Raw genomic sequence first — 18,612 nt, forward strand, 5'->3', positions numbered from 1 at the left:
AAAATGCCGTGAGTAAGTATACTTCTTCGCAGCCTTGCGAGCTTATTCAACCATGCCAAAATCACCACTAAACGATTTTGTGCGCAATCGCTTAAAAAATCTTAAAATGGAGTCTGTTTCTTCCAAGCAATGGTATTAAGTGTTAAGAGGGTATTCTTCTGTATGGCCAATCGACAAAAGTCGCAAGAAATAAGCATTAAAATTTTTATTTTATTGTTTTTTCGTTAGCCTTTCCTGTATGCAAGCCGCGTTACATAACTGCCCTTTTCAGAGACTGAATTTGAAGGGAAACATTTAATGCTGGTTTTGATAGTTTTAAAAAAGTAAATACTTTAGTGTGAAAGCTACTTATACGACTTTTGTTCCACGCTAGCCAGAAAAGGAGAAAGAATTCCTCTCATTGGATTTCACAGTTACTTTTTTTGCAAGTTAATGGAGCATTTTTGTAACGATAATGACATTAACTATGTCACTGGTTATTTTGTTGCAAGGTTAGTTTTAGAGCAAAATAAACGCTGAAAGGTACTTTGTGCTGGCTTTTGACACATTCAAGGGTTGACTGAGACATTCTTTAACAGTGATGCTTCCATAGGGGTGGGGTATAGCTTTGATGGGTAACGGTAAAATTTCACTCATTTTTTGACAGTTGGACGTTATATTTTAGGGATTCAGACGGTTAACAGTTATCAAGGGGATGTTTCTGACTTGAGTTAGTTGTCAATAACTTTGAAGATTCTGTCAGTGCTGTATGTTCCTCGTGTTCATCAGCGGTTATTACATCTCAGATTAGGCTTTAAATGGGGTTTATAGACCTACGCGACTCCCGCTGTGTGCCCATTGTGTTCGTAATGGCCTTACAGTTTTGCTTTATCAACCATGTCTGTTTAAGCGATTTTCCTTTTCTAGACTTTTTCTATGATAGATCAAGGCATATATCTCTTAGTAGCGGCTTGTTTTGTACTAAATGTCATTTGTCCATTGGAATATTTTTCAAACATGGAAGTAATGGTTAAAATTGTGTCATGAAGAGTAGAATTTCTTTGGGCGCTCTCTGTTTTTTGTGTCAGAGCGTTGTTTCTTGCTTCGAAGTTAAGGTTACTTCAAACCTTCGCGGGGCTACTTTTTGCCGAATTTTTATTTTTCAATCAAAATAAAGTTAATTACTTAAAATTAACTTTTCAAAAAAGTTAATTTAAAATCTTAAAACGAGCGCGAGTTATTTAGAAAAAGGTATTTTCGTCAAAAAGTTAATGAGTTATCAAGGTGACATAATCTCCGTAGGGCGTGGACTCCTCAGCGACCTTTTTCGCGGCAAACGGCTTCATCCAGGATATCCTATTTCAACTTATTAACCTTTTTTTTCACTCGAGCTTGAGTGTTGTGGTTTTAGAAAATAGACAAGTCAATTTCTTATCACTTTGTAGCACAAAAGCGCGCTACAGCTCTTTTCACACCTAGTCTACGAATATCCCATTTATAATGTGAATCCCAGACTGACGTTAATGACGAGTTTAGGTTATACTAGCTTTTTGTACAAGGCCAGTTTAACGTTTTCGTCGTAGAACCAGAAATTCCGCCTTATGAGACCTACGATCTTGTTAGCACCTTTGACCACAAATTCGATATGTTCTTTCCAAGTAGGGATCATGGGATCATGGCAGGTCACATTCTCTAGTACTTGTCTGCAGAATCTAAAATTCATCGGTGGCAGGTTTTTCTCTTTGAGTGATGCACACGGTGGAATTTTTTTTTAGGGTTGAACTACATTTGCCATAAGCTTTGCCATTTCTCAAGCTTGTACAGGTCACCCTGAAGTAGCTGAGCATCTGAAGTGGAATTCACTAATACGGCACAGAGAAGACAATCATCCACAAAAAAGACGGACGTCAGTACAGTGAAGTCTAGAAGGCAAATCGTTAGAGACAAGCAAATTTTCCACATTATTTTGCCTTTATATATTGTTGAAGTAGGCTACTGCAGCCTCTGAAATGACTGTCAATTAAAATGAGGAAAGAACGAAGAAGTTTGTCAAGCCTTGTGAAGGTCACCGATAATAGCTTTCAAACACCGGTACACTTCATGATTCGTATATGACGGTGATCTCGTTGAACACGCCTCCCTTCCAGTTGGAAAGGTGAGTTTTAAATAGCTTCTTCTATCTTATTTTATCCAGTTACAAGAGATCACTGAGACATACATACAAGCTGTCATAACAGTTAATGTGTATATCAATAGTCAATACTAGAGCGGTTTGTTTTGCACCCATCGATCTGGCAAATTTGACGATTTTCAGTGTGGGCTGTCGTGTTAGCCATTTTGTTGTCACGTGTAAAATGTCCATGCGAATTTCAAGCAATATTTTTGCGTCGATTGTTGCTACTGTGCCATGCTGTGTATTAGAGAATTGCTGTTGGGATTATATGCTCGTGAGTTCACGACTGATCTTTGGCGAAGCAGACGAGCAGTTTTCTTTATACAAGGAGAGCATGTGTGTCATTCACTCCAAGAATTTACACCATTATCAGGGGGGGTAGGGAGTCGGAACATTCATGTGCGCCGCTCCATCGAGTAAACATGAAATGTTATGTTATTAAGTGTGCGATTACATGGAAATTATATGTTTCCAACAAGATGAAGAACACATGAACCATGCACCACTAACAGCATACTAATCTTAACATTGATAAATGAAAGTTGATGTAAATAAATAAATCTCGATATTTTGTTCCTTTTAAACAAACATGGAGTTCATTTAGAGAGTCAATTCTCTGATCCTCTCTTCCAGCAGTGGTTAGAGCAAATTATCACTGATGCCCCCCTTATAACACATGTGCTTCGTATTCGTAATTGTTTAATCAACACTGCTCATCTGCTTTGCCAGAGATCAGTCACTTACTAGCTTATCCCAATTCTCCAATTTACAGCATGGCACAGCAGCAAAAATCTATGCAAAATATTATAAATTATATTTTACAAAGTAAAATTTTCAATTTTTTTCTAGACTTTACACTTATTGTCACCATCTGTATTGCTTCAGTGCCCTATGAATTTATGAGGCATGCCCAACAAGTTGAACTCTATGCAATGCAAACTGTTGCTGTGACATGTCACTGGGCCCGGTCGCTGGGACATGCCTCTACATATTGTTTGTGTGTGTATATTATGTATTTGTGATTTTGTGCTACATGCTACATGTCCCCTCATTGTGAACATTTACATGTACATGATTTTTTCCCACTAACAATTGTCCCTCGTATGAAAGGACCTTGAACCATTGCTTTATTTTGTAATTATGAGCCCTGCTTCTTTAAAATTGAAAAAAATGTAATGCATGTAGTCTGTATATATGTGCTCTAGAAATAATTATAATTCACATACCATTTGTTCTCAATAACTGCTTATAACTTTTAGCACTGCATTTGATGCAGTCTTGTTAAAATATGAATAGCGTAAATGAACCAAGCAATTCAATGCAACAATAAAAAATTATATTTTGTTTTTTTGTGCAGTGCTTACAACAAAATACATTGTACATCTTTCTATGTATTCTGTCTCAAGGAGAGCATTTGCAAGAGATGAGATGAGATCATACAATAATTTTATGATCAAGCTTTTTATTTAAACACACTTTTAATTTACAGCAAAACTCAAAACTGTTAACACTGCAAGAGTGACAAGCTGAAAGGTTTGGACTAATCAAGAAACAATGAATTCACTTTTTCTACCCGGATATAAATCCTCACTTTTACTGTTATCGAATACTCATACATGTACTTGTTGTTCTTGTCCTATTTCAGCGCTAAAATGCATATACAAAGAATAATATATTTATTGTGTGCAGTATTTTGCTGAAAAGAGATGTTGAATTGAGCAGACACAATCAGACAGGGCTAGACAGCGTCAAGAATTATATTTTTACATGTTATGAAAAAAACAAATGGCATCTCCGCCCACGGTGTTGTGCATAACAATCATTTCAAGGATTTCTTTTTTCCATTTGACCAAAAGAAGTTCGCCAAATAAACTTTACATAAGAAATTATGAGAATGTATTATTCCACAAAGCGACACAGGCATATTCGGAAAAAAAAATCTGAGTGCTCCTATCAGGAGTCGAACCTAAGACCTTCCGACTACTAGTTCGGATGCTCTACCACTGAATGTTATATTTCAAGCCTGGTGAATGAACGAGAATGATGTATTATTCCAGAAAGTGACACAAGCATACTCGGTAAAACCTAGTTTAATGGCCTTAGCTCCCACGAGTCTCCTGTAGCTCAGTGGTAGAGCATCCGAACTAGAAATCGCAAGGTCTTAGGTTCAACTCCTGATAGGAGCACTCGGATTTTTTTCCGAGTATGCCTGTGTCACTTTCTGGAATAATACATCATTCTCATTCATTCACCAGGCTTGAAATATAACATCATATTTATTTCATATACCACACGTTCGACATTCAAATTCTAGCAGTATACAGGACGTTTGTCCCATGAACCTAGTTTAATGGCCTTAGCTCCCATGAGTCTCCTGTAGCTCAGTGGTAGAGCATCCGAACTAGTAATCAGAAGGTCTTAGGTTCGACTCCTGATAGGAGCACTCGGATTTTTTTTCCGAGTATGCCTATGTCACTTTCTGGAATAATACATCATTCTCATTCATTCACCAGGCTTGAAATAACACTGTTTCAAAAGAATCTGGAATGCATCAAAACAATCTGGAATGAGAAAGTTTCGTGTTTTTAAGAAAGTATCTGAAATTGCAGATACTTTCTCAGAACTCAGAAAGTTTCTGGTAATTGACCAATCAAAATCCACAGAGCATTCAACCGTGAAGACGGCTAATTATACCGAGACAATCAGAAAGTATCTGAATCTTTCGAAAGTTTCTCAATATACAGAAAGTTTCTGTGAACACTGACTAATGAGATTGAGAGTTAAAAATACCAGCAGATTACTCATCTTAAAATGTTAAGCTGCCTCTACATGAAGTTACCAGAATTATGTTCAGTAACACGTGGTGTTCCATCCCAGTAACCACTAAAAAACGTTTGAACTATTAGAAAGTAATTTATCATCAGACTAAAATCAAGGCCATCTTAGCGACTTCATATCTGGGTGATAAATCTTCACAGAAGGTGTCAAGTCTTTCATGATTTAACTGTTGTGTCTATTCCTCCTGAGAAGACAAGTCGCATTTCAACAAAATTGATTCAGTCAATCGACCGGCCAGGCTTCGGATCGAAACTAACGGCGATGAACTTCAGGAATCGGTCGATGAAATATGAAAGCAGACCGTTTCGCCCTCGCAGCGATAATTTCGTCTTTCACAGAGTACAAACATCGCGCCGGTCGGCCAGCATATGCTTTCCATCACCGGAGAATCGCCGAGTAATCGTGGAGTGTTTTGACATAGTTCTTCCACATATGGATGTTTCAAACGAGCACAGAAAGTTTCTGTCTTACCAGAAAGTTGCTGGGTACATCAACAGAAAACGGAAAGTTTTTGTTCTGAGGTTAAAATTGTCGTTTAACGATAGTCACAGATGCATTGCAAAGCCATTTCCCTTCCGATTACGTTGAATTTTTTTCGAATAACCCAACCAACAAAATAACGTACTTTTGTCTTAAACCATATAAAATAGCTAGCAGAAAGCCAAACAGACATTAAAGGGACCCGCATTGTTCTGTTTCTGTTGCTCCCGAACGCAATGTAAATAAAGTCGCCGTGATATATATGTTTCACCCCCGGCCCCGATGCTTCGAAATATCCAACGCGCCGATCGCGACCAGTTATTCCATCGTTACGATGAAAAGCTTGATGAGAACCAACAGAATAACATACCTTGTCTTTACTATAAATAGGAGAAAGCGGAGCATGTACGCGATCGTTGAACATTCTGTTTTTGTTGATACAAATGACTCCGTTCATTGTAAATAGATAAGATACTTCTTGCACTCCGACTCGCCGACCTCTTATTGCACGGTTTACTGATACAGTGAAAAGCTTCATGAGATCAGCCTTTTACAACTCTCGCTATATTAAAGCGTTTTAAAAAAAGTGTTCGGTCACATAAACAAACGACATAACCAAGCGCGGGCTAACAGATGTTTGGTTCCTGGTGCAAAACACAGCCGGTGCGGTCGCCGATAAAGTTGTATTCATTTCAACGGGGCTATCCGACAACCCAGCAGTATCGGTTACTTTAAGATCTAGCTGTAAATCCGTATTAGACCGAAAATGAAAACATTTGGCTTTCTTTGTTTGAGTGCACGCAACAACACGTACGCTTATGCGAGTTTTTATGTTCGCCGCTCTGTTAAATATTAACGGAGGTCCGTTTTATCAAGGAAAGAAACTCTTGCAATATCGACCCTTAGCATTTCGCCGCTTTAGCTGAGATATAACCATATACGTGTAATCAATATTGTATATTTTCATGTTATTTTATATCTGTGTGGGTAACATGCAAATAAGATACGAACAAAGGAACACTAAATGCAAACATACTTCAAAGTGATGGCAATGTTAGCCGGATTAGAGGTTTCTGGTAGTCAACTAAGTGGCTGGATAACGTTGATGATTCACTAAAGGTAACTTCCATGACATCCCCATACACTGAAACGAATATACTTAGGAAGACAACTAATAACGCAACGTTGTGCACTACAGGGAAATCACAGGACTTAAAGTAACTGGATATTTTTTGAATGCGCGTTTATTTCGGGAGTCGGTTTCCCACCCAGTAGCTCGATCAGACATTACCAAGTCGAAGGAGCCAGCTTTGCTCACATCTGTTTTCAGAAAATTTCTGTCATCTGATCACTGACAGCGCTCTGCGACAGGAACTTGTTGACGTTTAAGAAGAAGAACAGCTAATCGTGTCTTAGCAAACTTAGAAACTTTCTGTACTCACACAAAGTTTCTGAACAGTGGTGCTTGGAGTAGCAGCAAGTGAGGCATTTCAATATCTTTTGGCCTGCGTTCAGACGTCTCTCATATATTCCCTTTGTCGCACTCAGAAAAGTGCAACAAAGTTTGTTTGAATATAATATACAGAAATCATCGCTATGTACACCTGTGACAGCGACATTATTTACGTTTCATTTGTAATAACACAAAACAGAACAGTGGTCGCTTATATGCCTCGCTTTCGATTTTGGTTGTCATCAAGCTTTTCATTGTGCACGATGGAATAACAGGTCGGCGCGTTGGATATTTCGACTTGGTGAAGTCTGATTGAGCTGACGGCAAAAGATGATATGTACTGTGATATGATGAAACCACGTAGCTATTTTTACACTAAAAGAAACTTTCTGTTCAGAAAGTTTCTAAGTTTACTAAAACGTAATTGGTTGATTTTAGTCTGACTGTCAACAAGTTCTGCTAACAGGGTACAGAGAAGGGTCACATTTCAGTATAACTATTCATCTTGAATTCTTTGTTGATCCTTTGTTGAGCCGGAATTGCACTAAAAGTTGACCTCTCTGTACCCTCCTAAGCCAATTTACTGCACGAAGAAAGCCTCCCAAAGACTGTAAACAGAAAGTACAAACTGAAGTGTTCTGTTTATTATATTCAAACAAACCTGTTATTATTCGCTAGAAATGTTTTCGATAGAGGAATAAATTCTAATGTGCAATATAACTTGATGTGAAACCAAGACTTGCCCAAAGATCTTAGCCTGCGTGTAGACGTCTCAACTTTGTTCAACAAAGTGCAAAAAAGGGAATATATGGGAGACGTTTGAACGCAGGCTAAAAGAACTCGAAATGCCTCACTTGCTGCTACTCCAAGCACCACTGTTCAGAAACTTTCTGTGAATACAGAAAGTTTCTAACTTTGCTAAGACACGATTGGCTGTTCTTCTTCTTAAACGTCAACAAGTTTCTGTCACAGAGCGCTCTCAGTGATCAGATGACATAGAAATTTTCTGAAAACAGATGTGAGCAAAGTTGGCTCCTTATCGAGCTACTCGGTGGGATACCGACTCCCGAAATAAACGCGCATTCAAAAAAAAATCCAGTTACGTTAAGTCCTGCGATTTTTCTGTAGTGCACACGTTGCGTTATTAGTTGTCTTCCTAAGTATATTCGTTTCAGTGTATGGGGATGGCATGGAAGTTACCTTTGGTGAATCATCAAGGTTTTCCAGCCACTTAGTTGACTACCAGAAACCTCTAATCCGGCTAACATTGCCACCATTTTAAGAATGTTCGCATTTAGTGTTCCTTTGTTCGTATCTTATTTGCATGTTACCCACACAGATATAAAATAACATGAAAATATACAATATTGATTACACGTTTATCGTTATATCTCCAGCTAAAGCGGCGAAATGCTAAGGGTCGATATTGCAAGAGTTTCTTTCCTTGATAAAACGGACCTCCGTAAATATTTAACAGAGCGGCGAACGTAAAAAACTCGCATAAGCGTACGTGTTGTTGCGTGCACTCAAACAAAGAAAGCCAAATGTTTTCATTTTCGGTCTAATACGGATTTACAGCTAGATCTTAAAGTAACCGATACCGCTAGGTTGTCGGATAGCCCCGTTGAAATGAATACAACTTTATCGGCGACCGCACCGGCTGTGTTTTGCACCAGGAACCAAACATCTGTTAGCCCGCGCTTGGTTATGTCGTTTGTTTATGTGACCGAACACTTTTTTTAAAAAGCTTTAATATAGCGAGAGTTGTAAAAGGCTGATCTCATGAAACTTTTCGCTGTATCAGTAAACCGTGCAATAAGAGGTCGGCGAGTCGGGAGTGCAAGAAGTATCTTATCTATTTACAATGAACGGAGTCATTTGTATCAACAAAAACAGAATGTTCAGCGATCGCGTACATGCTCCGCTTTCTGCTATTTATAGTAAAGACAAGGTATGTTATTCTGTTGGTTCTCATCAAGCTTTTCATCGTAACGATGGAATAACTGGTCACGATCGGCGCGTTGGATATTTCGAAGCATCCGGGCCGGGGGTGAAACATATCTATCACGGCGACTTTATTTACATTGCATTTGGGAGCAACAGAAACAGAACAATGCGGGTCCCTTTAATGTCTGTTTGGCTTTCTGCTAGCTATTTTATATGGTTTAAGACAAAAGTATGTTATTTTGTTGGTTGGGTTATTCGAAAAAAGTTCAACGTAATCGGAAGGAAAGCGGCTTTGCAATGCATCCGTGACTATCGTTAAACGACAATTTTTACCTCACAACGGAAACTTTCCATTTTCTGTTGGTGTACCCAGAAATTACTTTCTGTGCTCGTTTAAAACATTCATATGTGGAAGAACTATGTCAAAACACTCCACGATTACTCGGCGATTCTCCGGTGATGGAAAGCGTATGCTGGCCGACCGGCGCAATCTTTGTAATCTGTAAAAGACGAAATTATCGCTGCGAGCGCGAAACGGTACGTCTGCTTTCATATTTCATCGACCGATTCCTGAAGTTCATCGCCGTTAGTTTCGATCCGAAGCCTGGCCGGTCGATTGACTGAATCAATTTTGTTGAAATGCGACTTGTCTTCTCAGGAGGAATAGACACAACAGTTGAATCATGAAAGACTTGACACCTTCTGTGAAGATTTATCACCCAGATATGAAGTCGCTAAGATGGCCTTGATTTTAGTCTGATGATAAATTACTTTCTAATAGTTCAAACGTTTTTTAGTGGTTACTGGGATGGAACGCCACGTGTTACTGAACATAATTCTGGTAACTTCATGTAGACGCAGCTTAACATTTTAAGATGAGTAATCTGCTGGTATTTTTAACTCTCACTCTCATTGGTCAATGTTCACAGAAACTTTCTGTATATTGAGAAACTTTCCAAAGATTTGAAGATACTTTCTGATTGTCTCGGTATAATTAGCCGTCTTCACGGTTGAATGCTCTGTGGATTTTGATTGGTCAATTACCAGAAACTTTCTGAGTTCTGAGAAAGTATCTGCAATTTCAGATACTTTCCTAAAAATACGAAACTTTCTCATTCCAGATTGTTTTGATGCATTCCAGATTCTTTTGAAACAGTGTTAAAAATAACATCACATTTATTTCATAAACTTTACATAAGTTTCCCCTTATCTTACTTCAGTGGCAGAGAGCAGGGCATCAAGCTCATCCACAGCAAACTCCTCCAGCGCAACATGACCGTTAGCCAAAAGCTTTTATACTTTTGACATGAAACAAAGAGTTGGCTTCTTCATTCCCACGATTTAATATTATTCGTTTTCTATTTGCCTTTTTATAAACTAAGGATAACTGTGAACAACATTTTATTTTTGCTTTTTTTAGTTATATAAACTGCAAGCAATGTATGGTAAACAAACGGAAACAGATCAAAACCACTAGAATGGCCTTTTTGAACTTCTGGCTCATTTCCGTGGAAGTTGATCTACATTGGTTGTGATTGGCTCATTTTGAATAGCACATCAAAAGACAGCTGTGTTTCTCTTAAGCACTATTTCCACAGTAGTTTCAAGATTCTTAAGTCAAACGATGGTTAGCAGCGATGGGAATAGAAAGAGTGAGTGGAGTATTTGAAGATCAAGGTTGTTCTAGGTTTTATCTTGGAAGAAAAAGGCGAACTTGTTTCATAACAAATCCAAACCTTTCACCTTGTTACTCTTGCGGTTTGTTGTGGTTTCATCTTGCAGTTTCTTCTCACATCTGATTGGTGGTAAGACAATAAACATACCAGAAATAACTTTTAATTAGGTGTTCACGGTTTTGTGGGTTTCACTGTAATGTGTGTTAATAGATTTAGATACAGGCACACTGAAATTTGTTGTATTGATTGTAGCTCATGCCAGTGTCTCATGGCTGTTGGTATACAGTGCTCCCCTTTTTCTGCAAGAAATAGTGTTTAGAAAATTTATATTCTTGACTATTTTATTCTGTTCTATTCAATAAAGTATTCTTAAAATTTTGCAGGGTTTCAATCATGGAGAGCAAAGATTTAATGACAAGTATTCAAGTTTCCAAATCAAACCTAGCGAAAGCAATAATGCGTGCAGACAAAGACCAAATTGAAAAGGTGAGTATATTACAGATATTTCTCTGTATTGGAAGACAAAACAGGTTTTTTTTGTACAGATCACTCGAATTAGTGCAGCTGTTATCATCCCAAAAATAGCTGAATTGTTTACTTTTGTGATAAAAGATGAAATTTTGCATTAATTACCACTAACCATGTAACAAACAATTTTTGATATGGATCCAAGCAAAGTTAAGCTCTGGACTCGAGATCTGCGCGTGTCCTGGAATTGCCAACATGAAAACGAGGCTAAAATCGAATTGCCTTAAAACAAGCCTACAAGTACAAAAAATTACACGAAACAGATATACTGGTAGCCGATGTGGTATTCTGTGCTACAAAATGATATTGAGATGTGATCATGTGACCTTTCCTCTAGTTTCTAGTCCTTTCTAGTTTTAGACCTTTTATCTCTTTTTATATGGATGATTTCTCGTTTATAAGAAAATCGAGATCTAAAAATTTTTAACACAGGGCCCACATTGATAGCAGTTTTTATAACTGAAATGGTCAAAAATATTAATATGGTCATAAATGTTTTTATTGTTATTATTATTATTATTATTATTATTATTATTATTATTATTACGAATTTCGCTTGGGATACCTGTGGCAGAATGTCAAAGATGGAGGCATGACGCTACAATTAGCACAAATCAAATCCAAATTATGGTTCTAATATTGTAATGACAAGACATAGCTTTTAACATGTTTCAAACTCTGAAACTTAACTTTTTTTTTGTTGCTCTTGCAGTTTAACATATTTTAATTACTCTTATTATCACAAAATACAAGGTTTACAATTCTGGGCACTACTTACACTTTTAACACTACTTAAAACAAGAAGCTGTTTCCAGCTTATACTCGGGCCATATTTGACTGTGTGGTGCGTAAAGCCTACAATCTTTTAACAGTGATGACCTCCAGCATCACCAATTCCCCCAAATAGATAGCCTGCGAGCAAGCTCTCTTGGGGGTGGATCCTCTCCCCCCCTCCCGCCCCCCAACCCCAAGAGAGCCTACTCGCAGGCTACCAAATAGATAGATACAGAGATATAGTGAGGCAATAAGTAACCACCAGATAGAATTGCATCTCTTGCAGTCAGAATGAAATACAGGGGAAAAAGACATTTGCCATATGAATGCTTTTTATAATCCCCGGGCTTTAATCCTTACGTTTTCACCTTTCGTTTAGAGACCGAAACCATTTGTATGGTCCTAATATGTATGTGACGCCGGGTCAATGACGGATCGCAATTTTCGGTATGATCTAGACCTGGGTGGGGTACTCCCTTATGTGACCTTAACGGGGACGTGTGGCCCGATAGGGTATGGTTTTCAGGGTGTTTTGTCTTAAACGAGGTATGTATTTCATCACTTTCTGTCTTAAACAGGGTATCCCCACATGACCTAATGGCTTAAACAGATTGTGATTGCCAATGCATTAAAATGCAGTAAGAAACTAGTGTATTCTTATTTCATTCTAGTCTTAAACAGGGTGTGATTTTGGGTTAAATGTCTTAGAAAAGGCCTGAAAATTTTGAATTCTGTCTTAAACGGGATAGGGAAATCGGCGAATTGTGTCTTAAACAGGGTCAGGGTTTGAACGTCTGGGCCGCACCTCCCTATCCAAGCATCTGTTGAGCACCCCTCAGGATCTAGAGTAACGCTACCCATCACACGCACGTTTATATCCTTGTACGTTTTTCAATGTTTCGCTGCTTATATTTTTAAATGAAATTCAGGGGAAAGCATTTGTTATTCACCTTTCATTTGAAGACAGAAACCGTTTCGACATTGATTGTTTTTCTGAGATATCTTTATCTGATTTTGGCCTGCGGGGTCATAGACTGATTTAGTTGCCAAATTTTCGGTTAAACAAAACTAACCTTGAGGCACTCAAATTAGCCTAAAAAACACTTCGGTTAGCCTAAAGAGCACTCCAGTTAGCCTAAATAGCACTTAGGTTAACTTAAATAGCTCCCCGGTTAGCTTAACGGTTAGCAGTTTATGTTGGGGTTGTTCATGCCTCGCATACTTTGCATGTTTTGTTCATGCCTCGCTTATCTGGCTCGCATATTGTAAACATTCCTCACGGCCTGAAAACAAAGAATGCGACCGAGAATTTAAAGAATTTGATAACACGACAGAAAACGTAACTCGTACCCGCTGAGTACAAAAAACGAGACCGAGAACAATAACTCGTGGCCTGAAGTCTTATCTCTCGGCCCATCGCGACCCCAAAAAGAAAAAAGAATTTGATAATGCTACCAAAACCTTAACTCGGTCCGCCTTACGGCCCGAGTATTAATTAAGAAACTTTCAGAACCAGCAATGCTTTCTCAACTACTTACAATGTTCAAAGTACTGTCAGTACTTACAAAACCTTTTTTTAACACTGCTTACACTACTTACAATAACTACAATACTTACAATACTTTGGTTTACATTGTGAACAATACTTACTCTATTACATAAGCATGACTATTATTACTTATTATCATTATCATTATCATTATCATTATCATTATCATTATCATTATTATTATTATTATTATTTAATTCCAGCACTTACACTTACAAATCTTACACTTACTACACTAAAAGCAACATCTTGCTACTTCTTAAACTATGTCTACAACTACTTACATTGCCACTACTGCTACAGCTACAGTACAATCTCAAAAACATTTGTTTACAAAAAAAAAGACAGATTAGATAAAAGATATGCTGACATGACAGACATTTGACCAAAAAAGTTTTTCTTGGATCAAATTATTCCTAAAAATTTGCCAAAAAGCAGTAGTTTTGCGGCAGAACCAGAAAAGGTGAATTAGACTTTCTGTCTTAGTTTGGCAAAAGCTGCAATGGTCGCTGCAATTGACCTATTTTAAATAAAAAATCGTTTGTTGCAATTCTTCTGTGTAGAAGCTTAAACTGAAAAACAATTAAACTGTTAATTCTTGTGCATCAGAAAGCTAGCTTATAGACTGCCCTCCAGTCCACAGAAAAGGCGGTTACCAAACCACAGTCTGTCAACCACTTTCCCTGACTCTTTGTTGGAGAGCCCTGCTTACATGTACAAGCCACAAGTTTCTCATATGCGAGCTTACTCAGTTTCTTACATCTTAAGAATTGATTAACAGGGTCCTCATAAAATATAGTAGTGTTATCTCACAAATTGTTCTTTACTTCTTGCTTCAGTTGTTGCTCTAGTTCTGCAGTTCGGTTAAAGTTGCCACATCTTTTGCATGTTTCTCCGAACTTTTGACCGCTTTTTTCGTTTAGGCTGCTGACTTCTTCTTGATGGTATGTTAAACCCACCTCAAGTTTTTTAATCTTGTCTCTCACTTTGTCCAGATCAATTTTAAATTCGTAAGGGAGTTTATCCATATCAGAGTGTATTGTCTGGAAGCCTTTGGTCACCACTTTTGTCAGAGAAATAATCGAATCCTTTAGATCTTGATTGCTTGCTGGCGCGGCCATGTTTTCTTCAACCGAGGTATAGGTGCCACACTTCGAACGTTTTCTTCCCATATAATCCCGAAGTGAGATCTCGCGCAGTTGACAGCTTGCTCTCAGTCACAGTCGATCCATTAAAAAGTGCCTTGATAGAAGAGATCGATTTGGGCAAGAAAATCACCAATTTTAGCGGAGCGTTAAAACAAACATCCACCCGCCATGCCATCCGGCCCAGTCTCCCTGTGAAACTTAACTTAGCTTGGATCCATATCAGAAGTTGTTTGTTAGATGGTTAGGAGTAATCACGCAAAGTTTCATGCGTTAATCACAAAAGTGAACAATTTTGGACAATAGCAGCTGGGCTAAAATTATTTCCTGTGATGTATTTTAAGAAAATAATAATTACCTGTATAAAGTGCCTGTGTGTAACAAACGTGTAATTTTCACATTGAAAGTAGAATGTTTACCTGAAACTGACTTTGGTACCTGTACACCTGATTGCATAACATTGTCAAAACTCAACTGTGATTCATTGACTCCATGCTTGCAACGACTACAAGGGGAGTGGGAGTTCCCTTTTGACTGCGTGCTTGCATGATTGACAGATGTCACAACACTACATCTTTCCCCTCCTTGATAATAAACTTTCAATCACATATATCGGTTAACTAGATCAAGTAACTCTACAATAACATCTACAAACGATAAGCATGCCTTCTAGTTACAGGTCTTTTAAAGTGTTCAGTGCCTATGCTAGTACATTATTTGAACGTAATCCATGGGCTATAGGAAACATGGGTTTCGACAAAAGAAAGGTTATATTTACATCTCAAATGAAGTTGAATTACTCACACTGAAGTAGCCTATTATAATATCTGTTTGTCTCCCTATTTATTTCTCATGTAACATCCTTAACAACATGCAGTTGGATTCAGAATTTAATAAATCGCAAGCATTTGTTAAGTTTTGGTAACCTACCCTCCTACTTAAATTCCAGGCGTGCGATTGTAAACCCTAAAAAGTAACTGGGTGGGAAACGATTTTACCGTTGCTAGGAGATTTCAGCTACTGGCCAATCACTGAGCTGAAAAACAAAAGACCTTGTTTTCCAAATTTGTCGCAGCTGATTAGAGCAAAAGTATTAACTTTCTTTATTACTTAAATTACAGCACAGGATTGAACTAGAGGACCTCCGTAATGCTTGGGACAAAGAGGAAACCCCAAAAGACGAAGGGGAAATAGAAGGTGGATCTCCAAGTGATGAAGCTAGTGGTGTATGTGAGGACAGCTCATCAAGCAGTGGTAGTAGCAATGACTACAGTTATGGTGATGGTTGGAGTGAACGAGACAGCAGGGAAAGAGATGAAAATGTAGAAGAGAACAAGGAAAGTAATGAAGATGCAGAACAAAACATGGAAGTTGACAAAAATGGAGAAGAGAACGAGGAGAGTGATGAAGAGGCAGAAAAAAGCGTGGAAGCTGACAAAAATGAAGAAGAGAAAAAGAAAGGTGATAAACATAAAAGGAAAGGCTCTAAAAACTCAAAGAAGAAAAAACAAGGAAAAAGTAAAAGAGAAGTACGGCCATGTCCATTAAAAGGCTGCAAGTCGCGAGTCATTCACCTTCCTCGACACTTGAGGGAAGTTCATCAGTGGACAAAAGAGAGGGCAAGAAAGTTCAACTCCAGGTTTGGATTAAGAGAGAGCTTCAAGATAAAGCCAGTAAAGTCTGAATCAGCTGAGACCAAAAGGAAAGATTATCACTGTCATAGGTCATGTCCCATCCCTGGTTGTACGTCAGTAGTTAAGTGCCTATCAATGCACTTACAGCAGGTGCACAAAAATATCAAAAAAGGGTCTACAGAGTATAAGAAAATTCTAAGGGAAGCCCGTTCGTTGAAGACATGGCGACCATTTGGTCAAGGTGAAACCAACAATGCAATACCAGGTGAAGCCCAAGATGGCCCTAGAGATACCATCCGTTGCACAAGTGCCTGTACTCCAAAGAATGGAAAAGAACAGGAAATCTTTGTCACTAGGCAAATATCAGATCAAGATTTTGAAGATGACTGGGTGGAAGAATCAGAGGCTGATGATAATGCTGGTAATACAGAATTGCAGTGGAATGAGAATGAAATGAGCATCCTCAGCACTTTTTGTCAGTGGCTCACAACAGCAGATGGTGGGAGAAAAGATCCCAAACTGTCGAAGCAGCATGCCTCTCAATTGAACAGAATCATGTCTACAATTGACCCAAACAAACAGCTGGAGTCTTTGTTTAACAAAAACCTGATTCGAGATCAGTTTTTAAAGGAACATGCAGAAAAGAAATACACAGCAGACACAATCAAAGCTTATCTTTTAAGTCTCCGTCCCTTCTGCTCCTACATAACAGCGGAGAAACCAAAGAGCATTAAAGTGGATCCTGCCCTTGTCCTCCAAATAGAAGAGAAGGCACGACTATGGTCCTCTTCATACAAAAAGGACAGCAACCGCAGACACTTGCAAAAAATGAATGAGGACCTTGGCAATTTTATTACACCTGAAATGGTAAGCAAGTATGAGCGCAGTGAATCAGCAAGGAGTGCCATCTCATACATTGGAGAACTTGGCAGTGCCCATTCTCTAGAGGTCACCCAACCGATATACACTCTTATCAGAGATTTTGTTCTTTTACAAATAACCATCGCCAATGCTCATCGATCTGGTGTGCTTGCCAATATGACCATTGGTGAATACAAGAAAGTGAAGATGGCAGGAGGAAGTTACGTTATCAATGTTGAAAAACATAAAACAGACGATACCCACGGCCCTGCCCGCGTGGTCCTTTCACCGACACTGTTCTCCCAACTCAAATTGTATGTCCAAGAAGTAAGGAATCAAGTTGCTGAGTCTTCCAGTAGTGAAGACAATGACGAGGCCACCGTCTTTTTGTCCTGGAGTGGAGCAAAACTTGAATCAGGCCAAATCTCCACAGCAATAAACGCAGCATGGCGCAAGGGAGGAATGGAGGGACATGTTTCTTCCACTTTGTTTTGGAAGTCAGCTGTTAGCACCATCCATGCCAACCACAAAGAAATGAGGGGGGAACTGGCCGATCTCATGGCCCACAAAGAGACGACTGCAAGAAAATTCTATCGCCTTCATGAAAAGCAAGAAGCATGTCTTCAAGCAGTCACTCGCCTTACCTCCGTCATGCGGTCATCAACCACAGGGAGGAAAATGCCAGAATATGACTCAAAAGAAACTTTTGTTGATGGCACCCCAGCAAGTCCTGTGTGTAACAAGAACACAGTCTCTGAAAGTTCAAAGGAACGAATCTCTTGGAAAGAAGAGGACGTGCTGGCAATAAAAGAGCTCTTTGCCAATGAAATCATTGAGAAATCCATAACAATGGCTATTGTTAAGGGTAGGATCCAAGGTCATCCCAATCTACAACAGCTGGATCCTAAAAAAGTCCTTGACAGGGTGAGAAGCGAGTGGCGTGTCCATGGCAAATCCAATAGAGAGCATAAGGAAATAGCTGATGGTGAACAACCCGCTCAAGTGCCAGAAGAGGAAGAAACCTTGGCACAAAAATTGAATCGCTTCTTTTCCAGCGACAATGGAAGTGAAGACATGGTGCCACCATCAAATTCGAGCTTTGTGAGTGCTAAACTCTTTGCCCAAGAGGAAGGGGAATTCCTATTGAAAGTGTGTGGCAGCATGGTGAGGGCTGGTGTTATTTCCAAACCAGTTGTGAAGGAGATGCTTGGAAAAGAAGAAGAAGGGAAGGAACTGCTCAAAAAGTTCACCCTGGATCAAATTATTAATCGATTAAAATATGAAAGAAGGTTGAATAATCGTAAATGCAAAGCGACCTAGAGAAAGTGGTAAGGCACTGATTTTTTGGTAGATCAACACTGTTTGTAAACCCACAAAGGTCTTTGGTCTTCTGATTGCCTAATTACAGGTGTAAAGACATTGTTTTAATCAGCCAGTCAAATTTTTGCATTTTGTTTCCAAGCCTTGAATTGCTCACTTATGACACCTCCCCCCTCAAAAAAATGTAGTTCCTGTATTCACAGCTTTGAAGTTTGTTGGGTTTGCAGCAATGTTTTTCTACGAAGTATGAAGTAT

At 38.7% G+C, this 18,612-nt stretch overlaps 1 protein-coding gene and 1 long non-coding RNA gene across 2 annotated transcripts in view; both read left to right on the forward strand.

Annotated features, from left to right (window-relative positions):
• Positions 1 to 18,612, forward strand: part of LOC146476994 (uncharacterized) — a 254,304-nt gene that overhangs the window by 125,549 nt on the left and 110,143 nt on the right. The gene's annotated exons all lie outside the window — the stretch shown is intronic.
• LOC146477010 (uncharacterized) lies at positions 10,940 to 18,464 on the forward strand. Its single transcript, XM_085114094.1, has 3 exons — positions 10,940 to 11,032; positions 15,664 to 15,883; positions 15,974 to 18,464. The coding sequence occupies exons 1-3, from the start codon at positions 10,940 to 10,942 to the stop codon at positions 18,355 to 18,357; spliced, it is 2,697 nt and encodes an 898-aa protein (XP_084970220.1). The 3' UTR covers positions 18,358 to 18,464.

This window comes from Pavona decussata, unplaced genomic scaffold, assembly GCF_977016875.1.
Source record: "Pavona decussata unplaced genomic scaffold, jaPavDecu1.1 SCAFFOLD_72, whole genome shotgun sequence".
Taxonomy (NCBI): domain Eukaryota; kingdom Metazoa; phylum Cnidaria; class Anthozoa; order Scleractinia; family Agariciidae; genus Pavona; species Pavona decussata.

Excerpts from the sequence above, each read along its gene's own strand:
- LOC146477010 (XM_085114094.1), top strand. The coding sequence starts at position 10,940 with ATGGAGAGCAAAGATTTAATGACAAGTATTCAAGTTTCCAAATCAAAC. Across the intron at positions 11,033-15,663 it reads ACAAAGACCAAATTGAAAAG|CACAGGATTGAACTAGAGGA; the intron begins GTGAGTATATTA and ends CTTAAATTACAG. Across the intron at positions 15,884-15,973 it reads TGTAGAAGAGAACAAGGAAA|CTGACAAAAATGAAGAAGAG; the intron begins GTAATGAAGATG and ends AAAGCGTGGAAG.